The sequence below is a fragment of the Oryctolagus cuniculus genome, chromosome 3, assembly GCF_051225735.1.
Source record: "Oryctolagus cuniculus isolate XC-2025 breed Fujian yellow rabbit chromosome 3, ASM5122573v1, whole genome shotgun sequence".
Classification (NCBI taxonomy): Eukaryota; Metazoa; Chordata; class Mammalia; order Lagomorpha; family Leporidae; genus Oryctolagus; species Oryctolagus cuniculus.
Window position 1 is genome coordinate 158,299,916 of NC_142869.1, and position 24,098 is coordinate 158,324,013.

Here is a 24,098-nt window from a genome sequence, read left to right on the forward strand (position 1 = left end):
CCAGGACTGAGGAGCTGAACCGGCTCCCATTTGGGATCATGGTGTTGCAGGTGGCAGCTTAACCCACTATGGCACAGTGTTGGCCCCTTATTTTTTCTGAAGGCATAATAACATCGTTTCAATATTAAACTTGCAGTTGGGCAGGTATTTATGTTTTTGCTAGAAAAGTTAGATTGCTGGTAAAGGCAGATTTCGGACAGTTCTATTGTTTCTCATCAAAGAAAAATTATCCCTCATGTACACTTAAATGACATTCACTATTACCACCCTTCTGCCTTTGTGCATTTATCATACAGGGCTTCTGTCATGTCAGCCAAGTTACATAAGGATGACCCTGCTTCTGTAATTAGATCTGCATCTGGTTGCCCACCTGTTCTAAGAGTGTGTCCCTCGATTTATGGTTTGTGTGGCATTTATATTTAATTTCTTTAAGGCGTATATCCAAGACTCAAATTAAGTGGTAGTGAAAATTTATGATGATCCCGCCTGTTGCAATATCCATGATTTTACTAAAGAAATAGCATTTCTAAAATCAGAGGCAGAGGTTGAGGCACAGTGTCTTAAGTGACAAGCAAGGGAAAATGTTAGCATTGTGAAGCCAGAAGGAGAGTGATGGGATGATTTTGACTGATGTCCACGAAGGTTGCCTGCTGCTCTGTGATATGAGCTGGAATCCACAGAAAATAGGGATTACTTTATTTATAATCTCTAACATGTGCGACACTTGGACCCCGCACTTGAAAGTGAGTACATCCAAGCTGGCCTTTGTCAGGCACGTAGCAGCTGTAAGACGGCCCCAACAAATCGTATAGAAGAGTCGGTGAACGCTCTGCGTCTTACTGTGGATTAGGACACAAAAGCCATTCTGTGCAGCCGCTTTAGTTTCTCTACCCTCAACCTGACTTATAAAACCAAGACGTATAACCACACATATCAACCTAGAACTTTGCCCTGCAATGCATTGTCTTTGAAAGTCTCTTTTCTCCTTCCTGTCAGTCCCAGCCGGTACTATGGCTGCTTGAGAGGCTGTTATTCATGGATGTGTGTGGCTGTCATCCTGCATGAGTGTGTCTGTTGCTGTCCTTGACTCACTTTTTCTTTTTTCCTTTCTTTTCCTCTTTCTTTTGCAGTCTCGGTACCAGCCAGACCTTTTCTGTTTAACTCTATTATTTTATTTCTGAAACATCCAGAGTGCTATTAAGAGGAGATGTATGTGTACAGAAAGAACACACCTAGACAGCTCAACATCGGGTACTAAGATGTGCTCCCTGGCAGATTTCAAACCCAGACAGCACGGTTGGCCTTCACTTCAGCCAATCACAAAAGGTAGGCTTTCATTCCCTTTGAAATTTTGACAGAGGCAGTGTAGGTTATGCGCGAGCAAGCCATCTGAATGTGTGTCTTCACGGATGTAAAACATGAAAATAAAAAACAATGCTGTAGCAAACTCAGACTTAATAGTGAAAATATTTTAAACAAAAGTCTATATAAATATCGGATGTTACAGACATGTATAAGATGAGCACAATTTCACAAACAGAGGTTGCTAAAACATGAAGTGTATTAGCAAAGAAATTAAGAGTATATATTACATATGCATTGCTACATTTCTCCTTAGCATCAGGTATTACAGCACTAACTACCTATTTTTCACTTCTCACATTTTACATCTGCATGGGCTGTGTGGCAAAAGGAACTATTCTAGAATAACAACAGTAAACAACACTGATAAGGTATTTTATAATTATCCAGTACTTTCTCATTATTGTCTTCCCCTTGTAAAGATGAGAACTATGAATTTCAGAAAGGTTAAATGATTTGTTTCACATGGGTCAGCTTGCAAATTTCAGACCCAGCATTCCAGCGGAGCTCTTTTTCCATTTTTAATTTCATTGTGGCACGATGACATTGCTAAGTGATACTTTTAGACCATAGATGCAACAGGAAACATTCTAAGTCTCTGCTTATCTTAGACAATTTCTACTCTAAACTGAGTTCCAAATTTCCCTAGAATCTACACTTTTTCCTTCTTTCTTAAGCTTCATGACATCTAAATGTTGATTCACAGACTGACTCAATTTTTCTATTCTAAACCATTGCCAGAGATACCTGCATATGGGCATATTTTAATCTTTCAGAAAATCGATTTAATGTGTAGCATTAGGATAATAAGTACATAGATATATAAATATGCCTTAAGTTACACATCATGAAGTATAATTATAAAGAAAACAATAGTTTTACAGAATAAAGGTAACTATAGCAACCTATAAATTCAAATCAGATTGCCAGGAGCTCCTAGTTGTCCCAGTAACTTTCCATTAAAATGTGGCCCAAACATATCAATCTTGAGGGTGAATCAGCTGAATTTCCCACATAAGGTTATTAATTTCTCAATTTATTTTTACTTTTCTGTGTGCACAACTAGGAAAACTTGACTCCACAATATTCTGTGAGTTTACCTGTTTCACTGCCTCTTAGATTTCAGAGTGCTGCCTAACACTGGAGTGACTCTCTTTTGACATCCATTAGTTAGGAGAAATTAAGATAGCTCCTGACACTGGCTATCAAAGATGAGCCACCCTAACAGGCCCTTTTACCTCCATAATTGCCAAGCATTGAGTGTATAGTTTGGGATAATGGGAAAATGACAACATTTGGTAATATCTTATTTTCTAAGTAAGGCTGGCTTCACAATGAGGTTAAAACCTGAATAAATTCTTAGGATTAGTCTTATGGCGGGCTGAGAAATGGCAGCAATGGGGATTTGAACAAGAATTTGTTTTGTACCAACATAAGCCAAGATGCCACGTTAAGGAATGTGGAAGACAACAGGTGAATAAGAACTAGCTTTTGCTTTCAAAATGCCATCTAGCAGAACATCAGCATAGGAGTGTGTTTGTGTCTGTGTGTGTGTTTGTGTCTGTGTGTGTGTTTGTCGAGAGGGAGGGGGGAGGGGGAGGGGAGGGGAGAGATCCATGACAAAGGCCATGACTACCAGTAAGAGGTTTTAAGCCTTTGGATGTGTTAACAGAAGTCCTCTTAGAATAGTTTTGGTATCTGTCTGAAAAAGGACAAAAAAAACTGGGGAGAAGAGAAACAATGTATGGAATAAACAGGTTGTCTGAGTTGAGATTATATGGAGATAACCTGGGTAGACACAACAGGATGATAATGTAAAATGCTGACACCAGGGTTGTGGTGTAGGGGGTAAAACCTCTGCCATGCTGGCATCCTGTATGGGCGCAGGTTCAATTTCTGGCTGCTCCACTTCTGATCTAGCTCCCTGCTAATGGCCTGGGAAAAGCAGTGGAAGATGGCCCAAGTGTTTGGGTCCCTGCTACCTATGTGGGAAACTCAGATGAAGTGCCTGGCTCTTGTTTCAGACTGTCCTATCCCTGGCTTTTTTTTTTTTTTTTTTTACAGGCAGAGTGGATAGTGAGAGAGAGAGACGCAGAGAGAAAGGTCTTCCTTTGCCGTTGGTTCACCCTCCAATGGCCGCCGCTGCAGCCGGCGCACCGCGCTGATCCTGGCAGGAGCCAGGAGCCAGGTGCTTTTCCTGGTCTCCCATGGGGTGCAGGGCCCAAGCACCTGGGCCATCCTCCACTGCACTCCCTGGCCATAGCAGAGAGCTGGCCTGGAAGAGGGGCAACCGGGACAGAATCCGGCGCCCCAACCGGGACTAGAACCCGGTGTGCCGGCGCCGCAAGGTGGAGGATTAGCCTATTGAGCCACGGCGCCGGCTCTATCCCTGGCTTTTGTGACCATGTGAGGAGTGAACCAGTGGCTGGAAGATTCTCTGTCTCTCTCCCTCTCTCTGTAACTCTGCTTTTCTTTCTTTCTTTATTTATTTTTTTATTTTAGATAGGCAGAGTGGACAGTGAGAGAGAGAGAGAGAGAGAGACAGAGAGAAAGGTCTTCCTTTTGCCGTTGGTTCACCCTCTAATGGCCGCTGCGGCCGGTGCATTGTGCTGATCTGAAGCCAGGAGCCACGTGCCTCTCCTGGTCTCCCATGGGGTGCAGGGCCCACGCACTTGGGCCATCCTCCACTGCACTCCAGGCCATAGCAGAGAGCTGGCCTGGAAGAGGGGCAACCGGGACAGAATCCGGCGCCCCGACCGGGACTAGAACCTGGTGTGCCGGCGCCGCAAGGTGGAGGATTAGCCTATTGAGCCATGGTGCTGGCAACTCTGCTTTTCAAATAAAGAAATAAATCTTTAAAAAATGCTGACACCAAAGCTTGGAATTTATTTTTAATTTAATAATAAAATGACAATCACTAAATTTTTTAAGAAAGATTTATTTGAAAGGCAGAGTGATAGAGCTGGGGAGAAAAGGAGAGTGAAGAGACAGAACAAGAGTTCTCTACCTGCTGGTTCACTCCCTATATGGCTACAACAGCCAGGTCTGTGGCAGGCTGAAGCCATCCTGGTCTCTCACTGGGTAATAGGAGTCCCAGAGCTTGCATCATCTTCTGCAGCCTTCACAGGTGCATTACAGGAAACCGGATTGAAAGCACAGCAGCCAGGACTCAAACTGTCAGTCCCTTAGGGGATATAGGTGATAGGCAGTGGCTTAACTCACCACACCACAATGCCAACTCTATAATGAAGTTTTTTTTTTGTAGAGGAGTATTGTAAAAATTACTCTGTAATTTTGAGGGTGATAGATTACAAAATGTAGTAGGGAGATAAGACATATACATAAGAAAAAACGAAGGTCACAACTAGGGTATATATAATGTAGCAGAAAAGACAGAAAGTAATTGAGGGATATTACAAGATAGAATATTGACTTTAGTATCAAAGGGTCCAGGACAAAAAAGAGGAAAGAAAAATTAATGGGCTAACAATGGAATACATATTAACACAAATAATGAAGTATTTCACTTATTTGTCAAATATTTATTAAACACTTACTTCATACCATAAAGTTACTTTTTGCCAACTATTTTTCTGGGGACTCCAAGTGGTACAGGAGCTATTTCCATAGGATGATAGATGTAGTGTTACACATGGAGAGTTGAAAGCATCAGCAGAACCCTGAAGCCATTGATTGTCAACACAGATATATAGCTTAGACTAGTAACTTGGTCGGAATTATTAGTATATGTAGAGGTCATTGTTGAAGCAGGAGGAGGAGGTGAGATCAGAAAAGTAGAAAAATTCTCATAAAGAAGAGATTAGGATTCAGAATAGATGTGAGAAACACTACACAGTACTGAGGTATCTGGAAGAAAAAGAGGAAGGTATGAAGATGGGAGGGGAAAGGAAGGGTGGAAAGAAGAATGAGAGGGGGCGTGGAGAGAGAAGCCTGGAAGAGAGAGGCAACTGGATTAGGTCATCAGGCAATCCACTGCCGGAATCCTCATTAGCAAGTGAGAAGCTAGAAACCTGATGAAGGGCTTGGTGACAGAAGGGTGGCTGGGAAGACACAGAGAACAGCAGCTTGACAGACAAGGACATTGAAGACAACACAAGTTGTTAGTTATCTTCACTTTGGACACTCATGTGCCAGGCACAGTTCTAAGTGCACTAAATAGTTCATTTAATACCACCACAATTCCTGACGTTTGAGACTGATATTACTGTTATGTATTTCTTGTAGATGGGGAAGCTGAGACACACATGGATTATGAAATCTATCCAACGTCCCACAGTTAAGAAATACTGATTTGAACCCAGACAGTGCGACTTTTGAAACCCTTGACTGCTGTGTTATATCTAGGTTTGTGGGAAGAATGAAAATGAAGGAGGGAGGGAGGGAGGGAGAGAGAGAGAGAGAGAAAGAGAGAGAGAAAGAAAGAAAGATGGGATAGTGTCTAAAGCAAGTTCAAAAGGGGATGTAGGAGGAGCCCTAGCAAAAGCATTCTGGAAAAAAGGTCAAGAGAAGAGAAGGAGAGTGACATGGACGGACGCTACATAGTTGGGAGTGCTTACATTAGGTGACTTTTTTTTTTTTTTTTTTTTTGCCATTTTGGTAAGGCAAAAGGTATGTTCAGTGATTCAGAATGATGAAAGGTGATATTGTTCCAAAAACGTCAAGTGGGGAACGAGCTGGGAGGAGACTTCACATCTACCACATCATTTATCTTGCTTTGTCAATGCAGGTTTCTCTCACAGAGGACAAGTAAAGGTCCTCAGCTAGGCACACGCTTATCAACAAATGCTACCCAGGCACATGTATGCATTGCAATAGGAATCCTCTGGACACTTAAGCTGCACAGATCATAGTACTAGGTAGCACATAAGAGCTAAAAGGCAACTTCTACTCTCGTTGATGTTTTTTCTTTCTCTCTTTCAAGTGGCTTCACCAGCAAAAAGAAACAGAAAGCACAGTCCACCTCAATCAACAACATATTGATGCACATTTTTCCTTTGTGAGGTTTTTTTTCCTTGTAAGAAGTGTTTGCTATTTAAAACCCGTTACTAGGTGATAATGGCAAAGCACATTTTTCCCTGTCTTCCAAAGTCAACCCTATACATTTCACTGTGAATTTGCAAGTGAAAATACCTGTTGCCGTGCACATGAGAGGCACAGAATGCAAAGCTGTAATGGAGCAGGGTTGGGTCAATGACAGCACCGTTTTCTGAATGTTCCATCAGTTCTGTCAGGTAGCAGAGATGTCTGTGACAGCCTCTCACTCCATAACGGGCACAGTACTCATCTAACACAAAGACTTGGCCAGGGCTAAACCAACCCTGCAAAAGAAAAACAAACATTTTTTTTTCTTTGTGTACTAAGATTTGCTTTTCTGTTGCATGTTTAGGCATTATTAGCAGAAGTTGCATGAAAGTATATTTTGACATTAATTTTATTAGTGATATGTTTCAGGGTGTTTTCAGAAGAGCTAGTGCCATCAAGTTGGGAACTGATTTAGGTTCGAATCCTATTCTCTTTATTACCACAACCAGGCTAGGGCAATTTTTCGTTGTCATTCAAAATCAGCTGAATTTAATTATAATACCTAAGCTGTTAGTTATAAAACATGATATTCCAAAAAATTCAACTGCTTTATAGATGAATTAAAAAGAGAATAGTAAAGGAGACACTATGATTGAAAATGCTGATTTATTGTAAGCTTTTTTCTAAAGTGAGCTAAAATTAAAGTTCAGCAAATCTAACAGTGCTTTACATGTACTATTTTAAAAGATTTATTTACTTATTCAAAAAGCAAAGTGACAGAGAAAGAGAGATCAATCTTCATCCACTGGTTCACTCTCCAAATGGCTGCAACAGCTAAGATTGGGCCATATTGAAGCCAGGAATCAGGAACTCCATCTGGGACTATTGCATGGATGGCAGGAATCCAAGTACTTGAGCCATCAAGCCACTGCTTTGCAAGTATATTAGCAGGGAGCTGAATTGGAAATGGAGTAGCTGGGACTCAAACTGGAGCTTAGATACAGGGTATTTTTGGCTTAACCCACTGTCTGTCTCTGTGTACTATTTGGGTACTTAAATATCTGGGATTTTTTTCATTCTGTTTATCTTCTTATGACTAATAAACAGATCACTGTTTCACAGCAATGATTTCTGGTCTTCCTGAAATGATGTTGGAATGTTTGTGTGTCCATGCATGTCAACTGAGACAGCAGACAGCCTCTGCCTAGCTCTTTAGATTGGGTAGAGTTGATTTATAACATAGCTCAATGTTCATGAAAATGTATTGATTGACTTAAGATTTTAAAAGAAAGAAGGGGGAATGGTGAGTTTTATAAGGAGGCAGCGTGGTAGCTGTTTGGCCTAGCAGTTAAGACTCTAGTTATGACGCCTTATCCCATATAAGAGTAGCCAGGTTTGATAACTGGCTCTGGTTCCTGATCCCAAGTTCCTGCCAATGCAGATCCTGGGAAGCAGCAGTGGTTACTCATGTCAGGGGGCGCCTGACACCCACACAGGAGGCTTGGATGGTTCCTGACTCCCAGCTGTGGTAGGCAACTGCGGAGTGAACCTGTCTACCTGGGTGTCTCTGATTCTCAATTACATTGTTTTCCACTAAAAATCATTAAGAAGAGGCAGAATAATCAAGAAAGAGGAGGAAAAAGAGGTGAGTGAGGGAGAAAGGTGCAAAGGAAATAAAAGAGGCAGGAGGGGAAGATCCTCAGCGCACTTACTGTGGTGACAGTCTAGGGACTGTGCTACACATAATGCATATATCATCTTTTTAATCCTTAAAACCATTGCACATGGTACTTGTTAGTTTACCGTATGTCTGACAGATAAGCTGTCAAGAGCTGTTAAATGAGCTGTCTAAGACCACAGCGCAAATGAGTTGCTGAACTGTGGTGTTTATGTGGGGGACCATCTTGTCTCACCAAGCTCTTTCTAATCACATCACACTCACTCTCCTCTAGGGGCAGCATGTCCCTCAGACTCCACATTACACATGAACTCATAAACAGAACTGAACAATTTTTGATGACTCAGTAAATAATCCCTTATGGTAGAATTCAAGAGGAACCTGGCCCTTTATGATGTTTGCTTTGTGTGCTTGTCTGTGGGAATCTGTCACAGTTTTGTGATTTGTTTTACTCTATGCAACTCTAAAGTTCAAATTGGATCAAGTTTGAACCAGACCAATAGATACAGAGTAAAAACTTCTTCATAGGAAATGCACAAATGAACCACCAGTGTAATCATTGTAGCAAGTGGGTTCATTTGGTCCTACTGAAATATCTCCAATGAGGGGAGCTTATCCTGTCCAAAACGTTATTTTAAAGAGACTTTAACTTTTTTTTTGCATTCAGTTACTATGTTCAGTGTCTGAGAGACTCAAGTAATATCAGAAACAGGCATCTGCCCGCCTGAGGAATTGCCACTGACAATATAAATGTTTGGAAGGACACATGTGACTCTCAGGCTGTTTGATTTCCACATTCTAAGGTATAGAGCATTTCTTCTAAATACAAATGAAGCGATTCATCCCAGATTTTGGCCACAGTCTCAACACATATCAGGTTGTAGTTTAGCTACTCGACAATCACCTTTCCTCATTTTAAAGGCATTCAAATTATCTTTGGAGGACACAGTGAAACTGAAGCTTCCCTCTGTTAAGCAGAGTTCTCAACAGATTGTTTATCATGACATCGTCCCCATGTATTACACAGGTTGTTCTTGTAGAAATCAAAGAGAAAAAACGCAAGACATCAACATCTGGTGAGCAGAAATGAAAGCTCAAAATGTCTATATCGCTGTTAGCAAATCCTGTAACAGAGATTTTTTTTCATCTTTATTTAAAGCCTTCTGTTTCCTCTTGGCCTTCTTCAGAGGGACTGATGAAACACAGTCCAGCATCCATTTAAGTCTGTTCTCCTGTCTATTGAGTGGCACAGCAGTGGTCGTCAAGTGTATAATTTTCAAATTGGGAAGCAATCGATTGAAATCCTTTATCCCTAACTCCAACTACAGTTATTAAATGGGTCAGGAATAAAACACTGGTTTATAACAGGTATTTTACACGGTCTAAAATCTTCTATTCTCATCCACAGGGGACTAGATGGATAGAATTGTACTCACCAAGCAAGAATAGGAATCATTCAGTCTGTGATCCAAAGTCTGCCTCTGGAGTATTCTAAAAAGGAAGGCGTGGTCAAGCTTGCAAGGATTTGCTGAAATAAACTCATCCATGCCATGTTTCTGAAAACGGTCTGCATCTGCAAATCCCACAAAGCACAGATGGCAGATTTATTTGTTGGCTTAATAATGGACAAATACAGTTTTTGAACAACACAAAAATTCATGCCCCATGATAACACATGACCATCTCTTATCACATATGCTATAAGAATTAGTCATATTAACATAAATTCCAAGTTTTTGAAAACTAAGTAAAAATGAAAATTCACAAATCATTGGCATGAAGAAATTCTATTTTCACTCAAAGCTATAGTTGTATTCATCAGAAGAGTAATCTTATTTTCAAAATTTAAGAGAAGTTGATGTATTTTAAGAATCTATTTATTGAAGGAATTTGACTGGGAAAGAACCCAGATCTATTCATAAAAAACAGCAATGATGGCCTGAAGTCTGGTTTCCAAATGGCAAACTAGGGCAGAAATGAACACACAAGCTTCAGTTGGATCACTTCCAGTCTTCTTTTTGTATGGAGCTTTTAATGGGACCAACCTTAATGTGAAAATGGCATTGAACGCTGTCAAGCTTCAAGTTTGAGGGACATAAAAAAGGGAGCACCATGTTTGTGCAAATATGTAGACAAAGCATAACGTTCCAAATGGCCCTTCACTCAGAAGCCCAAATTTATTGTTCTTTACAGATTGCATCTTTCAACGCCTGTAGACCCTGCGGGTTTATCAAAAGGCAAGCTTTTATGATTGCTTTCATTAATGGTATGTTTTGTCAAAGTCTTCAATGTGAATTATTTACTAAGTATAGAAAGAAAAAGCCACATAGTCCCCCAAAGGAGTGCTGGGGTGTTACTACATTAGCTCTGTTTGAAACACAGCTTGTACTGGGCAGGCAATCAGTTACTAAGATAAAAGTGGGCTCTTCTCACAATGGTAGAACTGAAGCTCCATTGTTACTTAACGTTCATAGATAGATCTCTTTCTGGTCATTGCAAGAAAGGCAGAGTCGTAAATGTAAGCTAAGTGTAGTTTCTGAAACATACATGGTGCATTCCTAAAACTCTAAAGGAAAAGAGACAAAAGTTTATTGATTAAACCGAATTATAGAGTCAGGCTCATAATAAAACTCAATATTGATCTGTGGACATGATGCTAACATAATCAGTCACATTTAGATATTTAGCCCAGATCATATTGATCCATGTCAAGTTCAACTTTCAGCCATATTTGTGGATGGAAGAAATATATAATTCAAGCTGAAGGGTCCACAGAATCACATTTGAAAAAAAAGATACACAAACTGATGAATATCTTACATCAATGACAGATATCAGAAGGTAAATGTAGCAAGTAAGCAATGCATAGCAGCTTATTGATGAATGGAAGGCACAAAATTACAATCATGGAGAAAGTAGCACATATATTCCTTTATATTTAATAATTACTTCCTAGAATGACAAAATATATTGCATGCAATAAATTAGTATTAATTGGATGAAAATAAGCTGTTTTTCCTGAACTGAAAAATAAGATAATCCAACCTTTTATTTTATTTTATTGGCTGAGATTCTTAATACAAAGCTAACTGTAAAACAATGTGAAAAGTATCAAATGAGTAGGAGTCAGAATATTGAAAAGGCAAAGTATATGTATTATAAAATTGGAAGACAGTTTTGTGTTTTAAGGAATTTATCTTAGAATCTTCATTTCTGTTAGAAAATTCAGTATCACCTTTATGACATAATTATTAGTTTTATAAAACATCTTCTGAATTTTATTCATTATTTCTCTCACCAGAGAAGGTCATAACAAGCAGTTAAAAGTAACACTGACAATGGCTTAACTATTGAAAACAGAATATGTAATAAATTTCGGAGAAAAAAATTCATAATTCCTTCTTCTTTTCTTTTTTAACCTAGAAACCTTTTATTTAAGGCATACATACTTCATGCATTTTGTATATACAAATTTAGGAACACGGTGATTTAATTATTTCTTTTAAAACAATCAGTATATAGCCTTAAATATACTGTACAAGTTTGTGAAAGGAAGCATGTAGCTGATTTTTATAAAGATGATAATTTTTATGAACTTATAACATTTTATCCTTATGAAATACACTTCAACCCATGTATTTACTGACATGACAAGTCTTTCCAAATCATGCACCAAAATGGAAAGTTACTACTATAACTAATTATCATTACTATTCTAACTAATTATCATTAGTGACAAAAATGATAGTCAAGATTGCAATTTAAGGCAAATACAGATTCTCCATTGACACTGATAAGAGACAAGCAAACAAATGCACAAAATATTTTGTTAAAAGAAAAACCCAGACACCTGAAGTTGCTAGAGGTCAATAATTTCACACAATGAAATGTGTTCTTAGGGATTATTCCACATTCAAAAAAGGCTGGGAAGACTTCTCTGCTCTTTTTCCTCACCAGACATGAACCTTTGAAAATGTTTTATGCAGAAATTCTTTGCCATGTACCAGTATATCATTAGCTTCCACGAATTTATGAAGACATAAAAATAAGCTGAACAGGCAGAAGTTCTGATCTGCTTATGTGAAAAGTCTTTTGGGGATCTGTTTTCACAGACCTTTACTTAAAAAAAAGGCAGAGTTGATTTTAATTTGCTGGTCTTGTATTCAACAAAAACAAAACCAATGTATAACAGTGCAGACAACACACTGAAAGTAAAATGCATGGTAACAGGAACACAAAATCTAGGAGGGGAAAAATGTATACTATTGAAAATCTTTTTTTAAAGATAAATTTTATTGTGTGTATTTTACAACATGTTGTGGGAAAAGGACAATGAAATGGTTATTAAAGTGAGACAAATTAATCTAGCACTTCACACAAATTTTAAGGATAAATATAGCCCAAATCTACTTATTGAATAAAACTTGCTAACAATTTTATTGCCTGGTCCTCTTGTTTTAAATTAGATCTTCAGATGGGCTGGTCCTGAACATCTGCCACTTAGTATCCTTTGGCCTACATCTCACTATTTCTTTTCTCCACTCTTATAAACTAAAGTAAAATAGGAAATCAGTTGTTAAAATATTACCTAGCTTTGTATTTTTATAAAATAATATTTTCACACGGTTTTCTCTTAGTGTAACCCATTTACATCTTACTCTTCAAAGACACATAGGCATCATCTGGATCAAATGCAAAAGATGCTTCCAAGGGTCGGTGTCCTGGCACAGCAGATTAAGCCACTGCCTGAAATGCTGGCATCCCATATGGGCACCAGTTCGTGTCCTGGCTGCTCTGCTTCTGATCCAGCTCCCTGTTAATGTGCTTGGGAAAGCAGCAGAAGATAGCCCAAGTGCTTGGGCCCCTGCTACCCATGTGGGAGATCTTGAAGGAATTCCTGGCTTCTGCCTTTGGCCCAGCCTAGCCCCAGCTATTGTGGCCAACTGGGGAGTAAGCCAGTGGATAGAAGATCTCTGTCTCTCCCTCTCTCTGTAACTGTGTTTTTCAAATGAAATAATCAAATAATTTTTATAAAAGATGATTCCAATCAGTGGCAACAGAATCAAATCTCTGGCATTAAACCTGGTGTGACTAGATAACCTTCAATTAATGTTTAATATAATACAAAATTATAGTGATTAATTTTTAATGAAAAACAGTTCACGATGTTATTCAAAGACTTATTTATTTATTTGAAAGAGTTACAGAGAGAGAAACAGAGAGACAGAGAGAGGAGAGAGATCTTCCATAATACCCAAATGGTTATAATGACCAGAGTTGGGCCATTCCAAAGCCAGAAGCCAGGAGCTTCATCTGGGTCTCCCACGTGGGTGCAGGGGCCCAAACACGTTAGCAGGGAGCAGGATCAGAAGTGGAACAGCTGGGACTCGAACCAGTGCCCATATGGAATACTGGCACTGCAGACGGTGGCTCAATCCACTGCACCACATGCCAGCACCAAATGTTCTCTGGTAATGGCAAGTTTCAGTTCAGTTGGTCTTTTAAAACAATATAAGAAAATTATCAAAACTAACCAACAAGACAGGAGCTTAAACAATGTAATGCAAAATGTCACAGATTGTGATGATCAACCTAGGTACTAAGTATAGAGGTGGGATGTGGTCACTGACGAGCTTGGTGGAGTTTCTATGGTAATGGTGGGATCATATGCTCCATGTCTTCAGGTAGTACTACCACTGTGCTAACAGTGGATGGAAAAAAACCTACATTGAGAAAGATTACTTCTTGTTGTAAACTTAAGTAATAGTTTCATTTATAGAAGTTTTATTCAAGTGAAACCTTTTTGGAATTCAAGAGAAAAGAATAAATAGGCTATTAATTTAAACAGTTAACACTGACTTGAAAACAGGCAGCACAGAAAACAGTGTGAGGACTATGGGCCAGATGGTCAGCCCACCAGGGTGGTAGAGGCAATTTGGTGGCCACTGACCACAACCAATGCTATGAGCTGCACATCCAAACCCAATCCTGGCAAGGCATGAGAGTTCAGAATGTGAGATTAAAACAAAATCCTAACTGAAATATTTCTCCTTCCTTTGCTACAAAATCTAATGAGGTTGCAATTTTTGGCTGCTGCTCACTGGGAGACATCACCTATGTGAAAGAGAAAAGCCAAGACCCAGGATATAGGCACACTGGAGAAATGAGGTCATTTAATGTAGAAACTGGGACTCAAGCATCACAAAGACTAACAAGATGGTGCCACTTGTTAGTGGTGCCAGGAGCTGGTCTTCTCTGCATAACACTGAGCCGAACTAAGCTGCAAATGACCCCTTTGAAACACAGTAAAATAGATCATTTTACATTGAAAACTGTCCTACTTTTAAGGCCATGCCTGTTGCTGCATTATCTACTAATCATACCTGACTACACATTTTTCTCACAGAGCTTGAACATTAAAGGAAGTTAAATGTGGCAGAGGTGTAGGTACCACTTCACTCTACAAAACACACATGTAATCTTAAAGGCGAATCTTTTCATGTTTTAAAATTTCACATAGATCAGTCTGGTCAGTAGGTTTGCATTAGATGCATGCATTTTTTCTGCTGAAGACCAGAATACTGTTTAAGAGATGTATTATTATTATTATTTTTTGACAGGCAGAGTAGATAGTGAGAGAGAGAGAGAGAGAGACAGAGAGAAAGGTCTTCCTTTTGCCGTTGGTTCACCCTCCAATGGCCGCCGCGACCAGCGCATTGCACTGATCCGAAGCCAGGAGCCAGATGCTTCTCCTGGTCTCCCATGCGGGTGCAGGGCCCAAGGACTTGGGCCATCCTCCACTGCACTCCCAGGCCATAGCAGAGAGCTGGCCTGGAAGAGGGGCAACCGGGACAGAATCTGGCGCCCCAACTGGGACTAGAACCTGGTATGCCGGCGCTGCAAGGTGGAGGATTAGCCTATTGAGCCATGGCACTGGCCGAGATGTATTATTTAAGAGTTTGTCCACAACTCGATTATTGGTCCAAATAATTAGTTTCTTTTTGTTAAAGTAATTGAAAACTAGCATATGAATTCATGCATCTTGCCTTTTGCAGCAAGTAACACAGAAGTAATAACTTCACACAAGGAGAATTTCAATCAACATACAGAGAAGTAGAGTAACTAGTAAGCAATGTAAACAGTCTAAACACTCAAATTTATCAGAAATCACATGTTCAATGGGAAGACAAATACTTGCTCTATAAAGTACAAAATGTAACATATTAGATCAATCAGGAAAATAAGTTTGTAAAATTTTAAAAATATATACCTTAAAAATCAAATAGCAGATTTTCTGGTTCATCCTTCACATGAGCTTACTTTAAAGGGAGACTTAGACTCCAATACAATAGTACTGGGGGACTTCAATACTCCACTCTCAGAAATAGATCAACAGGACAGAAGATCAACAAGGATACAGTAGATTTAAACAACACTATAGCCCAAATGGATCTAACAGTTATCTACAGAACTTTTCATCCTACACAGAACCAATTTACATTCTTCTCAGCAGTACATGGAACCTTCTCTAGGATTGACCACATACTAGGCCATAAAGCAAGTCTCAGCAAATTCAAAAGAATTAGAATCATACGATGCAGATTCTCAGAGCATAGGGGAATGAAGCTGGAAATTAGCAACTCAGGAATCCCTAGAACATATGCAAACACATGGAGATTGAACAACATGCTCCTGAATGAATAATGGGTCATTAAAGAAATTAAAAGAGAAATCAAAAACTTTCTGGAAGTAAATGAGGATAACAACACAACATACCAAAACTTAGGTGATACAGCAAAAGCAGTGTTAAGAGGAAAGTTTATATCAACAGGTGCCTACATCAAGAAATTGGAAAGGCACTAAATAGATGAGCTTTCAATGCATCTCAAGGATCTAGAAAAACTGCAGCAGACCAGACCCAAATCTAGTAGGAGAAGAGAAATAATTAAAATCAGAGAAGAAATCAACAGGATTAAATCCAAAAGGACATTACAAAAAAATCAGCAAAACGAGGAGCTGGTTTTTTGAAAAAATAAACAAAATTGACACTCCATTGGCCCAACTAACTAAACAAAGAAGAGAAAAGACCAAATCAATAAAATCAGAGATGAAAAAGGAAACATAACAACAGACACCACAGAAATAAAAAGAATCATCAGAAATTACTACAAGGACTTGTATGCCAGCAAACAGGGAAATCTATCAGAAATGGATAGATTCCTGGACACATGCAACCTACCTAAATTGAACCAGGAAGACATAGAAAACCTAAACAGAACCATAACTGAGACAGAAATTGAAACAGTAATAAAGGCCCTCCCAACACAGAAAAGCCCAGGACCAGATGGATTCACTGCTGAATTCTACCAGACATTTAAACAAGAACTAACTCCAGTTCTCCTCAAACTATGCAGAACAATTGAAAAAGAGGGAATCCTCCCAAATTCTTTCTATGAAGCCAGCATCACACTGATCCCTAAGCCAGAAAAAGATGCAGCATTGAAAGAAAATTACAGACCAATATCCCTGATGAACATAGACGCAAAAATCCTCAATAAAATTTTCACCAATAGAATACAACAACACATCAGAAAAATCATCCACCCAGACCAAGTGGGATTTATCCCTGGCATGCAGGGACGGTTCAATGTTCGCAAATCAGTCAATGTGATATACCACATTAACAGACTGCAGAACAAAAACCATATGATTATCTCAAAAGATGCCAAAAAAGCATTTGATAAAATACAACACCCGTTCATGATGAAAACTCTAAGCAAACTGGGTATAGAAGGAACATTCCTCAATACAATCAAAGCAATTTATGAAAAACCCACAGCCAACATCCTATTGAATGAGGAAAAGTTGGAAGCATTTCCACTGAGATCTGGTACCAGACAGGGATGTCCACTCTCACCACTGCTATTCAATATAGTTCTGGAAGTTTAGCCAGAACCATTAGGCAAGAAAAAGAAATCAAAGGAATACAAATTGGGAAGGAAGAAGTCAAACTATCCCTCTTTGCAGATAATATGATTCTTTATTTAGGGGACCCAAAGAACTCTACTAAGAGACTATTGGAACTCATAGAAGAGTTTGGCAAAGTAGCAGGATATAAAATCAATGCACAAAAATCAACAGCCTTTGTATACACAGACAATGCCATGGCTGAGAAAGAACTGCTAAGAACAATCCCATTCACAATAGCCACAAAAACAATCAAATACCTTGGAATAAACTTAACCAAGGACATTAAGGATCTCTATGATGAAAATTACAAAACCTTAAAGAAAAAAATAGAAGAGGATACCAAAAAATGGAAAAATCTTCCATGCTCATGGATTGGAAGAATCAACATCATCAAAATGTCCATTCTCCCAAAAGCAATTTATAAATTCAATGCGATACCGATCAAGATACCAAAGACCTTCTTCTCAGATCTGGAAAAAATGATGCTGAAATTCATATGGAGAAGCAAGAAACCTCAAATAGCTAAAGCAATCTTGTACAACAAAAACGAAGCCAGAGGCATCACAATACCAGATTTCAAGACATACTACAATGCAGTTATAATCAAAACAGCCTGGTGCTGGTACAAAAACAGATAGACAAACAGAACAGAATAGAAATGCCAGAAATCAATCCAAACATCTACAACCAATTTATATTTGACCAAGGATCTAAAACCAATTCCTGGAGCAAGGATAGGGTTTTTTTTTTTTTTTTTTTTTTTTTTTTTTTTTTTTTAACCAACGGGAGATGCAAATTATTTACACCAGCAGCCATGGGGGCAGAGGGAGTACACAGCATTTACAAAGTTAGCTACCTGTACAGGATGGGTTACACATGCAAAAATAAAAATCTCAAGACCACAGGACAGCGTGAGCCCCAGCCCCCTCCCCCAAATACCACAGCATGCGGTAATGCCAGGCGGGCGGCCCCTGGCATGTGGGGGGGAGTGATGCATGGAAAGAAAAGCCACCAGCCCCGGGAATTAGTACAGAACCCCCCACACACTCAGACACATGATAGGATACAGGGCGGATGACACCTAGCTGGGCTGGGAAGGATGGGAACTGAAACCCACACAGCCTGCTGTTCGAGGGAGGGAAGTGGGGAGCCCCGAGCCCCTGCTTAACTACATGGTAGGGGGCACTCTCCCCAGAAAAAGGGGTTAGCCTGCTCCCTCAGGGTTCCTGCTGGACCAAGCCCATCTCACCCAGCCTGAGCAGGGGGCTCGGCCCTGAGGGTGGGCCAAGGAACAATGGGGACGTGGATGTGGACATACCAGTTCCCAATCTACTCCCCCCTTCTCCCTTCTCCAACCAGAAGGTGGGGAAGGGGGAGGCCAGGAGGGAAAGGGTGTATTAGGGCCTGAACTGCAGCTGCCTCCCAGAAGGGAGAGTGGCCCTTGGCCTTCCCGCCCACAGCCAGGGCTTTGCGGGAAGTGGAGATGCTCCTTTTCCTCTGGCTTCCCCATGTGGGGAGAAGGCTGAGCAGGGCCAAGAACAGAGGAGCCGGGGCCCCAGGATTTATTCTGTCTATTCAATAAATGGTGCTGGGAAAACTGGATTTCCATATGCAGAATCATGAAGCAAGACCCCTACCTTACACCTTACACAAAAATCCATTCAACATGGATTAAAGACCTAAATCTATGACCTGACACCATCAAATTATTAGAGAACATTGGAGATACTCTGCAAGATATCGGCACCGGCAAAGACTTCTTGGAAAAGACCTCAGAGGCACAGGCAGTCAAAGCCAAAATTAACTATTGGGATTGCATCAAATTGAGAAGTTTCTGTACTGCAAAAAAACAGTCAAGAAAGTGAAGAGGCAACCGACAGAATGGGAAAAAATATTTGCAAACTATGCTACAAATAAAGGATTAATAACCAGAATTTACAATGAGATCAAGAAACTCCACAACAAAACAAACAACCCACTTAAGAGATGGGCCAAGGACCTCAGTAGACATTTTTCAAAAGAGGAAATCCAAAGGGCCAACAGGCACATGAAAAAATGTTCAAGATCACTAGCAATCAGGGAAATGCAAATCAAAACCACAATGAGGTTTCACCTCACCCTGGTTAGAATGGCTCACATACTTTAAGAAGTCAAACTTATTATGCTACATTAAGTAACACACACTGCATTATGCTACATATGTAACAGAGAAGATGGAAGCAGGGCTCTTGCCTAGTAGTTTGGTTGGAGGCAGGGAAGGAGGACAGTTTTAACAAAGATGCTTGTCAGTCTGCCACAGCAGCAAGCTACGTGTGAAGTGGAAGAACTGTTTAGCGGCAGTCTTCTTTAGCTTACACTATTTCTTTATAAATTCTACATATCCCAAGAGCCAAATAAAATGGAAGCAGAATAAAATATCTTAAGATGATGGAAGTAAAATATTAATTTTTCAGAGAAATCTATAAATGCACATTAATATTTGTATCCTAAAAGAGATAACATTGTATGCTAAAGGGTTAGATTTTATGTTTGTTATTTTGTTTGGACTGTATAGCTTTAGTAACAAGCTCTTATTTTAGTAATAAAAATACATTTAAAGAAAAATTTAAGAAATAGAGAAAATAAAGTAGCAAGTAGTCCTTCCACTTAAACTCACTGATTGTGAATATTTCGATATAATTCTACCTAAACTTTTGTTTTTCAGTTTGTGTGACTTTTTAAGATAGCAAATACCATAACTATAATGTAGCATATTTTATACTTAACACATAGTGACTTAAAATACACTTATTTATTTTGAGAGAGAGTGAGAGGAGGGGGGGAGAAAAAGAGAGAGATATCAAGATTGAAATCTCATCTGCTGGTTCACTTCCCAAACACTGGAAATGACCTGGGCTGGGACAGGATGGGGAACTTAATCTAGGTCTCCCACGTGGATGGTAGGTGCCCAATCACTTGAGCCATCATCTGCTACCTCCCAGGGTTCACATCAGCAGAAAGCTGGGATTGGAGCAGAGCTAGGACATGAACCCAGACACTCCACTATGGGATGCTGATAATGCATGCCTGTTGTTTTCTCCCTGCATATTATTATATCATCATCATAGCCATTATCTTAATGCTTGTGTGAATGTCATATATTAGATGACTGTTTTTCATTGTGGTAAACAGATACTTTGTTTTATAAATAGTAAAGCTAACCTAAATATTCTGAGGTTGGCTAAAAAGTAGGAGACTGACACTATGAACAACATCGTGCTATTCTTCAAATATCACCAATTACAAAATCTTAAATAGATCTGAGTTACTAAGAATCATGCAAGTACTTCCCTTACTAACTACAGGTAGCAAAGAAATGAGCAATAGAGCATATGTAAGGGGTGAGGAAAGCTAATCGTTTTAATTTTATGCTATTTTATCAATTTATAATTCTAGAGAGTAGTTGTTCTTCCAACATATGCCCAGGCAGGACGACAAAGTAACAACACAGAAGTTGAGGAAGAGGAGGAAACAGCAAGGGCAAAACATCTCTGCAGCTCTGAGACTGTATTCCTCAGAGTCACCAGAACCTAGCTGGTGGGACTTAGGGAAGAACCTACCTGCACCCCACTGCCCCAGGCCACAACTGCCAGGGCATAATCCCTAACATAACCTGTTCATCCCATGGGAATGATGCAAAATTCCCTTCACAGCTCTCAGTGCTGGGACTATGGCTTTTGGTGCTATAAACCCTTGCATCACCCACACACACTCAAAAGGACCTAGGAAAGCTCCTATCAAATCACACTTCCAGGGCTACAACTATTGGTGCCAAAAGCTTCAGTATTACTCAGGGTTAACCCTCAGAGTCACACAGCATCAGGAACAAAGCCACAGCCATCACAAATCCTACAGCTGAAACTGAACTCTTGAGGGACTGAAGATTCATACCCTAGGAAGCCAACATTTACCCCAAAGTCATAATACCACTTCTATGAAATGCTGCAGACTAGACAATGGTGGCACTCACAAATATTTCTGACATTGATTAAAGCCAAAAAAATCACTCAGATGTTACACTTCTGGGCTCTCCTAAAACCAAAGTCAAAGGAGCTACCCAACTGATAGCACACTTTGTCTAAACATAAACATATATCATAACAAAAGCTATTCCATAAAGAAGGAACTGTTAGACCAGATGTGCCAACATCACCACAGGGACATAGGGAGCATGAAGAAGGAAGAAGGGCATCTGCAAAAGAACACAACAGTTCTCCAGAAGTTGATTTTGTGTTGGAGGAAATCAATGAAATCCCTGAGAAAGAATTCAGAATTATGATCCTAAGGAAACTCAACGAGATACAAGAGAATATGGATACAAAATTCAAATAAATTAGAAAACAATACATAATATTAGTGAGAAATTCAACAAAACAATAGAAACAATTTAAAAAATTGGAGGTGAAAATTTGTATCAACTAAATAAACATATGATTGAGAGCTTCAGTAAAAGAATAGACCAAGCAGAAGTAACTTCTGGTTTTGAGGATAAGATTTTTGAAATAAAATGAATGAAAAAGAATGAAGAAAGACAATGAGACACATGGGATGATAATATGAAGCAACAAATTTTCATTTTAATGGATACTTGAAGCAGAAGAGAAAGAAAAGGCAACAGAACCAAGTAAATTAAATAATAGTTGAAAAAATTTTCCCTGTCCTAAAAAGAGATACGCATCCAAATACAGAAAGTTCAAATATCTACAACCAGACAAAACCAAAAAATACCCTCTTAGAGGCATATTATAGTAAAGTTGTCAAAGGTTAAGGATAAGGAGAGAATCCTAAAGACAGTGAGAGAAAAACATCAAGTTACATATAAAGGAAAACCCACTAGACTAACAGCAAACTTCTCAGAAACCCTATAGGCTGCAGTGAGTGGGATATCATATTCAAAGTCTAGAGGGAAAAAATTCCAGCTAATAGTATTATAATCAGCAAATCTATCTTTTAGAAGTGGAGGAGAAACAGAATATTTCTCAGACAAGCGAAAACAGAATTCATGACAACTGAATCGGCACTACCACAAGTCTTAATAGGGAGACCTACATTAGAAGTAAAACCATGGAAAGCCACAATGATACAAAGTTAACTAAGAGCAGATACACAGAAAGAGAGGAGACTCCAACCTTGGAAAGCCACAATGATACAAAGTTAACTAAGAGCAGATACACAGAAAGAGAGGAGACTCCAACCTTACCAGGACAGAAAGCTACCATAACCAGAGTTAAATCAAAAAAGGCAAAAAGAAACAGATATAAAACAATTAGTAACCAACCATCAAAATGACAAGAATTAGATCTTATTAATATTAATGTTACATATATATGGATTAAATTCCCCAGTCAAAAGACACAGGTTGGGCAAATAGATTAAAACACACATACACACACACAAGACCCTACTGTACGCTGCATAAAGAAACTCACTTCACAGGTAGATTCACAAAGAATGAAAGTAAATTGTTGGATAAAGATATACCATACAAATGGAAATAAAGCACTAGTTGGAATAGCTACACTCATATCAGATAAAACAGACTTTAAATCAGAAACCGCAAAAACAAAGACAGTCATTATACACTGCTCTAAGAGGATCAATTCAGCAAAAAGATAAAGCAACCATAAATATATATGTACCCAGTGCAAGATCACTCAGATATGGAAAGCAAGCAGTACTAGGCCTAACAGGAGAGAGAGACTCCAATACAATAATACTGGGAGATTTCAACACCCACTGTCATTAATGAACGGATCATCCAGAAAGAAAATCAACAAAAAGAGATCCAAGTGGAACTATACTACTTAGCAAATAGACCTAACAGACATTTACAGAGCACTGCCACAACAGTTACAGGGTATGCATTAGAACAAAATGAAAAGTTCATTCTTTTTCTAGTACCAGAACATTTTCTAGGATAGACTGTATTATCAGGTCACAAATCAAGTCTCAGTAAATTTAAAAAGAGTGAAATCACACCATGTGCCTTCCAAGACAAGAAAGGAATAAAGCTAGAAATTAACAAAAAGAACAATAGAAAATTCACAAGTATATGGAAATTAAACAATGTGCTCATTGATGACCACTAAACACTGAAGAAATTAAAAAGGAAATAAAAATTGCTTGTAATAAGTGAAAGTGAATACACAAAATATCAAAATCTGTGGGATACAGCAAAAGAAATATTAAGAGGGAAGTTTAAGGGCCAGTGCTGTGGCATAGCAGGTAAAGACACTGCCGACAGTGCCTGCATCTTGTGGGTGCCGGTTGTGTTCTAGCTGCTCCACTTCCAATCCAGCTCGCTGCTAATGCACCTGGGAAAGCAGCAGAAGATGGCGATGGCAATGTGCTTGGGCCCTTGCACCCTTGTGAGAGACCTGGAAGAAGCTCCTGGCTCCTTGCTCCAGCCTGGCCCAACCAACCCTGGCCATTGCAGCCATTTAGGAAGTGAACCAGCAGATGAAAGACCCTCCCGCCCCACCTCTGCCTCTCTCTCCTTCTCTGTAACTGTGACTTTGAAATAAAATAAATAAAACTCTTAAAAAAAAGAGGGAAGTTTTATAGCAATATTGCATACAGTACGTGATGGAGAGGTGGGGAGGGAGGAAGGCAATATTATTATGTTTTTAGCACTATATCTACAAATTACATTGAATCTGTTAAAAACTAATTAAAAATTAAAATTAAAAAATTAAAAACTAGAAAGGTATCAAATAAACAATCTAACAATGCATTTCAAGGATGTAGAATAACAAAAACTAGCCAAAATCCAAATTACAAGGAAGTAAGAAATAATAGGAATCAGAGCAGAAACAATGAAGCTGAAACTAAAAAAGTAAAATAGAGCAACAAAACACTGGCTTCTTGAAAAGATAAATAGAATAGACAAATCTTGGGCCAGACTAGCAAAACAAGGAGAAAAAATTTCAAGTAAATAAAATCAGATGAAAGAGAGACATTGCAACTGATAGCATGAATACAAAGGATCATAAGAAATTCATATCAA

The 24,098-nt window shown here is 39.1% G+C and overlaps 1 protein-coding gene across 12 annotated transcripts in view; it reads right to left on the reverse strand.

Moving 5' to 3' along the window:
• Positions 1–24,098, reverse strand: part of CADPS2 (calcium dependent secretion activator 2) — a 667,233-nt gene that overhangs the window by 170,426 nt on the left and 472,709 nt on the right. For all 12 annotated transcript variants that reach the window (XM_070071264.2, XM_008258272.5, XM_008258271.5 and 9 more), the window contains exons 12-13: positions 9,520–9,656; positions 6,514–6,701 (exon numbers count right to left, since the gene is read on the reverse strand). In XM_070071264.2, the coding sequence (XP_069927365.2) occupies positions 6,514–6,701; positions 9,520–9,656 (325 nt within the window). The remainder of the gene's footprint in view (positions 1–6,513; positions 6,702–9,519; positions 9,657–24,098) is intronic.